Genomic DNA, 12,449 nt, shown 5'->3' with positions numbered 1-12,449 from the left:
CCTGCTCAAAAGACTGGGGGGATGCCCTGGTACCTAGGGTTGGGGTCCTTTAGGATTTTAACTGAATTACTTTTTTTTATCAATTACTCACCCCATGGACACTTTAATTCATGGATATTTATTAGTTTTTGTCACATTCCTAAGTCAATAATTTGAGGAGACTCGTTGTGTCTCCATAGGGAACAAAGCAGGTCATCAAATTATTGACTTCGGAATGCGACAAAAACAAACAAATATCCATGAATTCAAGTCTCCATGGGGTGAGTAATCTATAGAAAATATATTTTTGGGGGTTGAATATCCCTTTAACGGTTCCATTTGACTATTTCTATAGGGGGGTTCCAAATGGACCCTTATAGGACTGTACAAATGGAACCAAATGGACCCGTAAGGGTTCATTTGGTTCCATTTGTACACTCTCAGAGTCATGGCGGTCCTTGATATTAAAAAGGCTGATAACCACTGGTATTGTAATTGCATGGCTAAAGTGAAGTCCACATAACCAGCTCTGACAGTGATCAAAACAGGTTTCCGGACAGTGGTTTCTAAAGTGATGGAACCGATTCCGGTTCCTCGATGTTGGATCCGTTTCCTACGGTTCGGGATCCTAACTCTAGTGGTACCACATTGCAATGACACACTTGATCTGTCAGAATCACCACCGATTCAGACAGATCTTCAGTTGGTGGTGGGGTGCAAACAAAGCAGCGGCGCTGCAGCTTCCCAGCAGAGGAACCTTTGTGGTTAGTAACTGGTGAAGGATGTGTCCTGTATCCCCCTGGCAGAGCTCCTGGCGGCGGACAGTGGTGGTGGTGGTGGCGGTAATGGCATGATTCCCTGGAATCCCAGACACATTCCAGAGGAAATGAAGGGTCCCGTCATCGCCCGTGGGGGCGCGCGGACGGAGCCTCCCTGCCACAGCACTGGCCCTCCCTCAGGGGGCTGTCTTTGATCCCCCTATTTACTGAAGACCCCCCCTTGGGTCACTTCCTGTCCCCCGGGCCCGACCACTGTCTCCTCATCTGCTCCTTCTATTCCTACAGCCTGGCTCTTTGTCACTGACCACCCACTGCCACACTGCAGCATCACTCTTTACTGTATGATCCCTTTCTTTCTTTCTTTCTTTCTTTCTTTCTTTCTTTCTTTCTGTCTTTCTTTCTTTCTTTCTTTCTTTCTTTCTGTCTTTCTTTCTTTCTTTCTTTCTTTCTTTCTTTCTTTCTTTCTTTCTCTCTCTTTTCTTTCTTTTCCCACCATTCCTTCACTATGTTCTTTCTATGCTTTTGTTAACATTTGTTTGTTCTCTATTTCTTTCCTTCCTTCCTTGTTGATTTCTTTCAATTTATCTTTCCTTTGCCACTCTCTCGTGTGACAGACACACTCACACGCATGCATGCATGCACGCACGCACGCACGCACACACACACACACACACACACACACACACACACACACACACACACATACGCGCACACACACATGCGCACACATAGCACTGGGATGTGCCTTGATCCTAGAGATTGCTATAATCAAGTTCACCTTTATTAAATCCCCAGCAGATTTATAAAAACGAATTACAGCTAATCTGTCAGTGGCGTTCATTGGTCTCCTCTCTGATCCCTTTCATATGTGCAGTCTCTGGTTGCAGGCTATTCTGTCCTCTCCATACGTCTCTTAATAATGTAGACATTAGACAATAATGTGAAGTTAATGCTGGCCTTACCCGTCTCGTTTTGTGCTTCTTCTTCTTTTTGCAATAGTGGTGCAAAGAGTTGACAATGTTTCCGAAGGGATGGAAAACTACGGAGGGCAGATAATCACTGTCGAGTCGGACTTGAAAAAGCTTGGTAAGATTTACACAACTTAGATGTCACTATATTACCCTTTACTCCTGTTAGTGGCAGTGTTGTTTGACTGCGTTGGTTATTGAAATCAAGTCTAGAATTAGATGTAGAATCTTTATTTACCTCTACTGGGCATAGCAGGGGGCGTGGTTTAATGAATCGGCCATTACTTTTACCCATAGATACCCATAAATTATTTTAAGCCTAAAATCAAGCCATGCAGGATGCTGGTGAATCATGACCATAAAACCCTTTTTTTTATATATTTACTGATATGATAAATACCCTTTATTTGGCGTTCTTTTCACAAAATCAAAGGTTTTATGGTCACGATTCACCAGGATCCTGGATAGCTTGATTCAATGCTTAAAATAATGGATATATATATATTTTTGTAAATCTCTAATGGGAAAAATGCATGGCCGATTATTTTGTGGCACCAGTAAACCACGCCCTATCCCCAACAGGGATAGGGATAAATATATCACAAAGACATTTTCACCATAACATCTGAAATCCGTGTCCGTGTGTGTTCAGGTGACCAAACGGGGCAGAGGTCCGACAACACCACCACAGAGATCCAGGTGTTCAAGAGCAACATCCAGGCGCTGCAGAGGCAGCTGTCGGAGGTGGCCGAGCGCAGCAGCAGCAACCGCGCCGCCCTGGTCCAGCTGCGGTCGGCCGGCTCGGACCTCCAGAGCAGCCAGGGCTCCATCCAGGGCCTGCTGGACGCCAACCAGGCCACGCTGGGCGCCGTCAACGGCACGCTGCGCTCCTACAGCAGCACCATGGAGGGCCTGCAGGACGACACGGAGCAGCTGCAGACCCAGTTGCAGGCTAGTGTTGACTTCAGTAAACCAGTGGTTCTCAACCTTTTCAGGCTGCGACCCCCAAAATAATCTTATTTGAACTGGGGACCCCCCACTTGTAATGCCAAGACTTGAGGCATTACATTTAGCTTAACACAGATCTATTGTGAAAATAGCAGATCTACATGCTCACAACGGCGTTGTAAGCATGTAGATCGTCTATTTGACATTATGGAGAATGTCAATTTTAATTTTACAGGCAGGTATTAGAAGGGTCTTAAAAGTCTTTAAATTCTCACTTTGGAAATGTGCAGACACCCTCCATACACTTATACTGTATGTTGGTTTGTTTACTGTTGAGTGAGAAAACGATGTCTCTCATTAAGCTAATCATCTGGGGACCCCCCCTAAAATAATTGGGGGGACCCCCTTGGGGCAAGTTGTGGGTCCCGACCCACAGGTTCAGAACCACTGCAACGACAAGAAAACTGTATGACGAGAAATCTTCCATCGACTACTTTTTTCTTTTTTTTACTGACGAAAACAAAATAAAAAAATTAAGCATAGCGTTAGTTCATGCATGACACAAGTGTCTCGCTCGCCTCAGCTGTAAATCAGGTCAGTCAGGGAACATCTCCGAAAGTGGAGCCTTTAACGCCTAGTTTAACTCATTTCTAGCCGATCCCGAGTATACTCGTGAAAAATACTCAAGTATTTAGAGTGCCGATCCCGAGTATACTCGCGTAAAATACTGTATATAGAGTAACGTCGGTTCTCCTACCCTATAGCCCGGCGGAAGGTCCTGGCACGATCGGCCTCGCCGATTCATCATCATCACGGATCCACGTGCACAAAATAGTAATCCCATAACATGGAGGCCGACGGGGAATCTCTTCTTTAATGTCCATTTTCTCCAAACAACACTTTTAAAGCCAAGGGTGGCATTAGATTCTCGCTACAATAACATAATAACAAATGCATCGATCGGCCATTTTAGGAACAGCATGGGGTGACGAAGGCTTCGGTTGAATGACGTCATGACGTCAACCCGGAAGTGTTTACGCAATGGACTTCTGGCCTTCAAAATAAGATACTGGCCGTGTATGGAGCCCTGCGAGAGGCACGCTGGACATTTAACCCGTTCATGTCTGGAGCACTAAATGGGTTTTAACTGTATTACATTTGTTGCAATAAATGGTTAAATCTACTTTGACGTGAGTGTTCCTGGACAAGAATGTGAGGGAGGGAGGGACAAGTGGAGAAGAGATCCAGTAGAACTAAAAGACTCGTCATTTTATGTTTGGTTGCACTATAGCAGTTGAAAATAGCAGATCTCCAAACTTGAGTTTGTAGATCGGCTATTTTCAGATGTGTGAAATCTGTCATTGCGACGCCATCAAGGCCCACCAAAACACATTTAGTCGACTGAAACTAAAACCTTTCAAATTACAAAAATATTTAAATATTCAAAAGTCTATGACAAAAAAAACTAAATCAAAACTTGCTGTCAAAACCAACACCACTGCAGGCTCAGGTGAAGCTCCAGAACCAGGCGCTGCTCAGCATCGGCAGCCTGAACCTCACCCAGGCGCAGCAGCGGGGCCTCATCGCCATCCTGCAGCGCTCGGTGGATGACACCAGCCAGGCCATCCAGAAGATGCGCAACGACTTCCAGGGCCTGGAGCAGACGGCGCGGCAGACGCGCTCCGACGCTGCGTGGCTCCGGGACAAGGTGGAGAACCTGCAGGCGGTGGCGTCCAACGCCTCGGCGCTGGCCAAGCTCAACAACGACAGCCTGGAGGAGGTGGGCTCCCAGCTGGCCTCGCTGGCCGGCCAGCTGCAGAACGCCAGCGGCCTGGCGGACCAGCACGACCAGAGCCTCCGGGAGCTCGCCGAGCAGCACCAGAGCCACGACAACCTCACCGCCGGCCGCTTCGAGCAGCTGGAGGCGCGGCTGGACGCGTCGGAGTGGAGCATCGACCGCGTGACGGGCAACATCAGCTTCACCACGCAGCTGCTGGGCGCCATCAACCTCAACCTGAACGACCTGCGGACGTGCGCCGAGACGGTCGGCCGCCACTCCGAGTACCTGCTGAACCTCAACAACAGCGTGGCGGACATGGGGGCGGAGGCGGCCACGCTGAGAGCCCAGCAGGATGAGATGGCCGCTCGCATGGACAAGGAGGTCACCAGCCTCTCCATCGTGATGGAGGAGATGAAGCTGGTGGACTCGAAGCACTCGCAGCTCATTACCAACTTCACTATTCTGCAGGGTAAGAAGTATGCTGTGTGTAGCGACTCCTGGCACTTAGGTGTAGGAGGGTAAAGTACCTGTCTACAGTCTACCACTGCAGAATCTAGAGGGTTGGCCGGGTGATTTTTGTCACTGCATTAGCGACTCGTATGGGCTGGGCTTGGGGCATTGCCTGGGACAGGGGAAGGGGAAGGGCCTGGGGCAGGGGAAGGGCCTGGGGCAGGGGCTGTGGGAGTGTTGAACGGAAGGAGTGGGACAGAGGTGCTGTATCCTTCCGCAGGTGAGCTAACTGGCAGGTGAGTCAGTACAATAGGGTTCAATAGCAATGACAAGTAAAGCTGGTTGCACACTGCTGCATTTTTTAATTGCGAAATGCGTTTTTCAGGGCAAGGAGAGAGAGAGAGATAGAGAGAGCAAGGAACAACCCAGTGGTCCGAAAATAAATGAAAAACGGGCGGCAGTGTGCAAACATGATTGACATAACGTGAGGTTGATTTATTTATTTACATGCTCTGAGATTCGCTCCTATATTTGACTGAAAAAAACAATCAAGCCATCCAGGATGGATCTTACAATCTGTGGGGAGGGTAATGACTATACATTGAAAGAAAATGTTGTTAAAAAATAAATAATTCGCTACTCCAAATTTTTTTAAATAACAGGCACCGGGCGGTCTAGTCATAATAACGATAACCGTTGAAATAGATGCTGTGTGTGGATGGGTATGTTGTTTTCACATAAGCTACTACCGTATGTTATGTGATACAGCTATATTTATGTTTTTTTCTTGTTCTAAGATGCCAAGTACGCTATTTAGATTGTTAGTCAAATAGATGTTAGGTTTGATGTCTACCTGCTGTGTAGTTGTTTTTGTACCGCATACGGTACTTGATTTCTTAGCACTGCAATTAGTGAACCGCTCACTCTGTTGTTGGCTGATTTGGCTCATGCTGCTCACTTACTCTTTGCACTTGCACTGACTGTAAGTCACTCTGTCTGGAAATACCTCACATGTAATTAATGCCCCAGACGTCCAAAACTGTTATTTTTCAGGATTCAAATCCAAAAATAGCAAAAGTAGCAGATCGACAAGCCTTCACAATGCGTTTTGTTTTTGTATATTGTATTTGTATTACATACTACTGTATCTATATGTTACAGTGTTTTTGAGGTACCAGTGAGATTGGGACCGGAGCGCTCGTTTTGTAGTTCACCTTATGGGCAGTCCCCGGAAGGAGGCACCGCTTTCTCCACCTCGCGCCCAAAAAACGAGCAGTCCTGGTCTCAATCTCACTGAATCTCAAAAACTCTGTGACATATATATCCATCCATCCATCTTCAACCGCTTATCCGGAATCGGGTCGCTGGGGTAACAGTTCCAACAGAGATTTCCAGTGTTCCTCATATATACTGTATATATCTTTGGGGTTTTCAAATATTTTTTGGACACAGAATCAAAATGATGTTTTATGGTCATGATTCACCAGGAGCTTGGATGGCTTGGTTCCAGGCTTAAACTACTTTATATAAATATTTTCAGAAATCTCTATGAGAATGAATGAATGGCTATTCTATCTGTGGCACCACTGCTATGCCCTATAATACTTATATGTTCTTGTCACTTAACGTTTCTCTTTCACTTTTTTATGTTTTAGGTCCACCTGGTCCCAGGGGCTCTAGAGGGGACAAAGGACCCCAGGGACCCATCGGTCAGCCTGGACAGAAGGGGGAGAAAGGGGACAAGGGTGTGCCCGGGTTGCAAGGACTCAGAGGAGAAAAGGGAGCTCAGGGACCACCGGGCCTGCCGGGGTTAAAAGGTCAACCGGGCTCCCGGGGCGGCCCCGGATCGAAGGGCTCCCGGGGGTCGGGCGGCAGGGCGGGCCCCCCCGGAGCCAAAGGAGAGCCGGGCACCTCCGGGCTGCCCGGGAGAGACGGACAGCCCGGCCCTCAGGGCGCACAGGGTCCGCCTGGCATCCGAGGACCGACGGGTCCTGCTGGCGAGCAGGGGCCGAGGGGAACCGTTGGGCCCGTGGGGGCACCCGGACCCCCTGGACTACCGGGGATCCCTGCCCGACCACCGCCGCTGCCCATGCCCCTGGGCCCCGTGTCTCTTCAGAGCCAGCCCCCTGCCCCCACGCTGTCGGCACCAGGTGAGCCCCTCACCATCATTCAACATCATACTTGATACATGATGCCGCCACATCATCCTATATTACAATTGGCTAAGAGACCACGCCCCCTATACTGATGTTCGGTAGGGCTTAGGGAGCATCGTTGATTGGCTAGCACTGCTCACGTCGGCACACACACACACACACACACACACACTGTGCCAGGGGTCATATTCAGGTCAGTATGCAACCCCCCTGTTGACCCCCTGCTTAACTCATTTGCTGCTATGGCCGAAAATCCCGAAAAAATCCCGTTGTACCGCCCTGCCATGCCCGTAGAACCCGGAAATTTCCAGTTTTTGAAAAAAACAAAAAAAACAAAAAATGTAGTAGGCATGATAGCAATCGCGAAATTGCATGTTTAACCCCCATAGCAACCCCATCTTTCAAACATGGCAGCCATCTTTGTTTACATTTTAGGAAAACATAATGGCTGCTATCTCATGAATGCCTGAACGGATTTCCATTCGGATTTTTTTGTTTGAAAGCTGTGAGCAATGTGGACACACGTGGTGCATTATCTAGGCATGGGTGTGCATGATCCGTGCACTATGAATTACATGGAAGTCTATGGAGACAGGGGCATATGAGAGTACGAAGGTATTGTTAAATGGCAGCAAATGAGTTAAGTCCACACAAATGCCTTCTAAATCATTTCTGTCAGGACAACTCATGAATGGATAACGGGCAACTTATGTATAGATTATATTTTTATTGGCTATAAAATTAGCAATATATTTATTATGCTTTGGCAATGAATTGAATCTGCTTTTAGGTACTCTAAGAAAGCGTATCTCCCAGTCATAGGGACTCTGAATCCCAGTTACATAAAAGAAGATCCAACATGGATGGTAGCTGGGGTGGTGGAGGGTGAGCAGCAGTTTCAAAGCAGCAGAATACATAAGACCACAATGTCCTAAACAAGTCCCCAGGACTTTTTCTGTTATCCTTTTAGCCCAAATTGCTGACTAATACAGTATTCAATCAATATAACTATAGTGGTATCAAACTGCTCGAGATGATCTTAAAGTGTTTTATTATTGCTCTTCATTGCAGGTTGCCCTGCTGAATGGGTCAACTACAGAGACAAGTGCTACCTTTTCTCCAAAGAGCTGCATAGTTTTGATGACGCCAAGGCAATCTGTGCATTGAATTACGCAACACTGTTGATCATCAATGACATGGAGGAACAGGTACTTAAGACTATTTCTATTTCTATTAACAGGAATAGTGGGCACTAAGGAAGAGTGGGCACCTCAATGTAAAATTGGCTATGTTTGTCCAAGATGTAAAATAATCAAAATACACATGATTGGAACATGATTGAATATTTGACAATTAAGGTCTAATATTGCTACAGATTGCTACAAAACCTGTATATGCAGTCATTTTGGGCCTAAACAAGAAGTTGAAGATTATATTTAAGTCTGGTAATGATTTACCGTGCATGACAATTCACATCATGTATACTACATTACTTCACATTTAATAGCAAATTTTACACAAGGTGCCCACTCTTCCTTAGTGCCCACTGTTCTTGTAAACATTTCTACCACTCGCGGAAAATGATTTTCAAAAACGACAAATGATTTTTCGGTGTGCAATGTGGTGTGACAAATTATAAATTAGGCTTCAAACCAATTTTCCATACCTTTTCCTGGAAATGAAGGCTTGCCCCGCAGACTTCATGGGACCTCAGTGCTGTTATGTAAAATGTGTCATTGCTCTGTAATGTGTGATGTCATCGTTTTGGTAGAAGTTGTTGTGACTGTGCTTTTCGCTGTGTCCTCCTCTGACCCCGTGCAGAGATGGCTGAAGAAGCAGACGTCAGGGAAGGGGTACTTCTGGATGGGGTTGACGGACAGAGAGGAGGAGAACGTGTGGCGATGGCAGGACGGAACCCAACCCACCTTCACGTGAGTCTTAACAGCAAAAACTATCAGGCAGAATCTCCATATCTCCACATCTTTTTTCAAAAATTAAGATCCTATTTGATCATACTACAGTGTCACACAAAAGCATCCAAAGTAGCAGCAAAATGCAAAAATAGCAGATCCACATGCTACTTTTGAATTTGAATCCTGAAATGTAACAGTTTGGGTCATATGAGGTTTCCACCCAACAGAGTCGATATCATTGACTATAACCACTTAAGTCCTATATACTTTGTCGAAAGACCAATAGCGAACATGACAGATTGAAAACAATTTGTGTATTGAAATGCTCACAATGGGGATGACGGGTTGGAAAGTGGTTCAAATACATCCTGTGTCCTGTGAACTCTCAGTAGTACTCAGTACTCAGGTTAAAACAAAACCTGAAGAACCCACAGTAAGTGTTTGAGTTATTGCTCCAGTCTCTGTGGGTGATCTAACAACCAACTTGTTACAATGTGTTGTTACTGCCCTCTGCTGTTCACCTGCAGGAAGTGGAAGCCTGGCCAGCCAGACAACTGGAGTCATGGACATGAGAGAGGAGAAGACTGTGTGGGGCTCATTCATGAAGGGCTGTGGAATGATTTCTTCTGTGAAGATCTCATAAGCTACATCTGTGAGAAGGAGATGGAGGGTGGTGAGTGTTTCCCACTATGACCGCTTCCGTTCCTGTGTTTTATTTGAGCATGTTCATACCAGGGTTCATTTTGTTCATAAAAACACTTATGACACTTATGTTAGCAACACATATACATACAAAAGGTTTATCATTTCAAACTCAAAGTACATAGTCAGTATTTTAAAGTGCATGCCGGTATTTCAACAAATATTTGGGTAATTGCCACAATAGGGCAAAGAGATTATGTATATTATTTCTGACTAATAAATATATAATGTAATGTTTTTAATGCTAGCTTTTACCTATTTTGTAACCAGTTTTTAAGAGCTCTTTTAAAGGCACTCAGACAAGCACCCAGAGAAGCACTTGTTTATCTATTTGTGCTGACTATAGGACTTGATAAGCTTCCTTTCACACGGTGTCATGCACCAAAAATAGCAGACAAGCTCACAACGCCTCGCGCTGCAGAAGCATTGCGTCATAAAGAATCACATCACATAATAGGCCATACAAACATTTTTTATCAGCGGTGAGATTTATTTTGCTTTAATCCATTGTTAATGGCATGATTTGTTTTGTTCTACAGCGGGATCCCCTGGGTCATAGCACTGTCTATGACAGGCAGGGTGTACTGAGCAGCTAGATTCCACTCACTCATGTCACTGGTGCTGTGACCAAGCACATGGACATTATTACATTATGGAGAGAGAGAGAAGAGGGACAATTTTGAACTGAGCCCCACGGCTGCACGAGCAAACCTCTTCTTCTCACTGGTGACCAAATTCCGTTCTCCTTCAAAGTGAATTTGGTTCACTATTATTTTTTACAGCATGTGCAATACAGCTGCAGGACAATTACAAAATGTGGAGAAATGTTGTTTTATTTGTATTTTTGTATTTCTTTCTTTATTTTTTTTAATGCAGCACTATGTAGTTTAGGGTACCAGTGGCCACTTTGGACACAAATAACAAGGCAGCCAAAGACGTTGACTTCATTCTCCAAGAGTCTCTACAAGCAGGTCCGGCGAGGACGTGCAGTGATTGGCCAGTCTTTGCTTTGACTGGCAGTTCTGCTTTGGTGCCTTGGCAAATGCTAGGATGAACCTCATTGTCTCCCCTATAGGCTACATACAGTAGTAATATAGTCAAGCCCCTAGCAGGGACCCCCCCTTTTGTGGGACATAATATGCTATATTGTTGTTAAAAGGTTACAGTACATAGTGCTGCTTTAATCACCAATTGATTTATATTGATATTTTGCATTGTTTTTTTATGACTATTCCACATACAACTGAATATCTGAATGTATATTTCATAGTACTGCGGTTCTTTTTGTAGGAAATAAATTCTATAGTCAAGGGGACTCACCATAGTGCCTTCAACAGTTATGTTTAAAGGTATGATCTTGAAATCATGCAAAAGTATTTGCAAAAACATGTTGCTGTGATGCTATCTTTGACAAACCCACTACCGTAATCTATTGAATGTGGCTATATACAGTAGTACCTTTTTAATATCACTTAGTCAGAATAAATGAAGTATTTACACATAAAATGTCTGAAAATCAGCTTGATTTAAAGTTGAGACTGCAAGTTTACAGCATAGTATTGCGTATTATGGTATTTTATAGAACATGGGAGTTATTTGTTACTGTTATACAACATGTACATTCAATAAGCGACTGTAGATCCTGCCTATACAAACATCTAATGTGCCACTTTGCTGCGCTCAGGGAAATCATGTTTCCTGGTATTGTTAAAAACACTCAAAGTGTAAACAACACCACAAAGAGACAGAGGAAACCACCTAATGCAATGATGAAAGAAACTAAACACAAATAAAGATGTAAAACCAACAATGTGCTTATGAGCTTGTTTTCCCATGTTTGAATTTGCATGCAGAACCATATTACCATAGATGAAATCATAGACTGTAGATCAGTATTGGTTCATATATCCATCACAAAACTCACTCAGTACTATTGAAGAACCTAGTTTATTTATTTTGCACAAAAAGTGATTTTCATATATTATACTGTTAGTCTTCAACAATAATACTACCGGTAATCCAGAGATTTCTTTTACATTGACTTTATTGTTTCTTTTCTCTCTAGCCTGGATCGCAATGAATCTGTTTGATTCCTTGCATCACGTAGCCTGGCATGGCCAGACTAATATCACTGGGTAGATATTAGTCTGGAACATCGGTGTGGAAGAATCATTTCCAAGCGGGCGGTTACAAACAGATTCAAATGTCACAGCAAAAGAAAGAAAAAAATCACACTTTGAATAGTGGGCTCTGAATGGTCAGCCAGAATGGTCAGCCACTCTGGGGTAAGCGAAATGTAATTCAAACGGACCAATCTGTTCAGGGCAATTTCTTTTTGCTGTGGCAGTTTGGTTTGGTTTCCAGGCTAAGCATCATGGGCTAGGTATAGCAATAACGTATCAACGTAAGTCAGTACAGTTTCTTCCCATCATTTCACATCCTGTTTACCATCTGTAGTTCTACTCAATCACAGTTACTCCTTCAGCAGCACAGAGGATAGAAATGATCTCATCGTAGCACCTTTAATCGGAGGCACTCTGAACTCTAGAGATTCTTTGTCAGCGACATGGACAACAGCTTGGACAAACATGTTTATTAAAACAACAAAACTGAAGACTGCGATTACACAAAACAATCACTAGCACTGTAGACCTGTTGTGGTCTATGACAAGAATCAAATTTAGTTTTAAGATGCACTCCCGTAAATTATTTTGACATGGTAAACATCAAAGCAACATCAAAGAGAATAGGAGCAGTGTGACACTGGCATTCAT

The 12,449-nt window shown here is 44.5% G+C and overlaps 1 protein-coding gene across 1 annotated transcript in view; it reads left to right on the top strand.

The window, feature by feature from the left end:
* Nucleotides 1-12,449, top strand: part of LOC308306729 (collectin-12-like) — a gene marked incomplete at both ends in the record, with an annotated part of 69,264 nt that overhangs the window by 55,562 nt on the left and 1,253 nt on the right. The window contains 7 exons of the mRNA XM_080751773.1: nucleotides 1,758-1,844; nucleotides 2,379-2,683; nucleotides 4,185-4,923; nucleotides 6,560-7,054; nucleotides 8,132-8,268; nucleotides 8,882-8,991; nucleotides 9,501-9,646. Coding sequence (XP_080607899.1) covers nucleotides 1,758-1,844; nucleotides 2,379-2,683; nucleotides 4,185-4,923; nucleotides 6,560-7,054; nucleotides 8,132-8,268; nucleotides 8,882-8,991; nucleotides 9,501-9,646 — 2,019 coding nt within the window. The remainder of the gene's footprint in view (nucleotides 1-1,757; nucleotides 1,845-2,378; nucleotides 2,684-4,184; nucleotides 4,924-6,559; nucleotides 7,055-8,131; nucleotides 8,269-8,881; nucleotides 8,992-9,500; nucleotides 9,647-12,449) is intronic.

This window comes from Nannobrachium achirus, assembly GCF_963921795.1.
Source record: "Nannobrachium achirus genome assembly, chromosome: 21".
Taxonomy (NCBI): domain Eukaryota; kingdom Metazoa; phylum Chordata; class Actinopteri; order Myctophiformes; family Myctophidae; genus Nannobrachium; species Nannobrachium achirus.
This window is presented reverse-complemented; position numbering and strand designations above follow the sequence as displayed.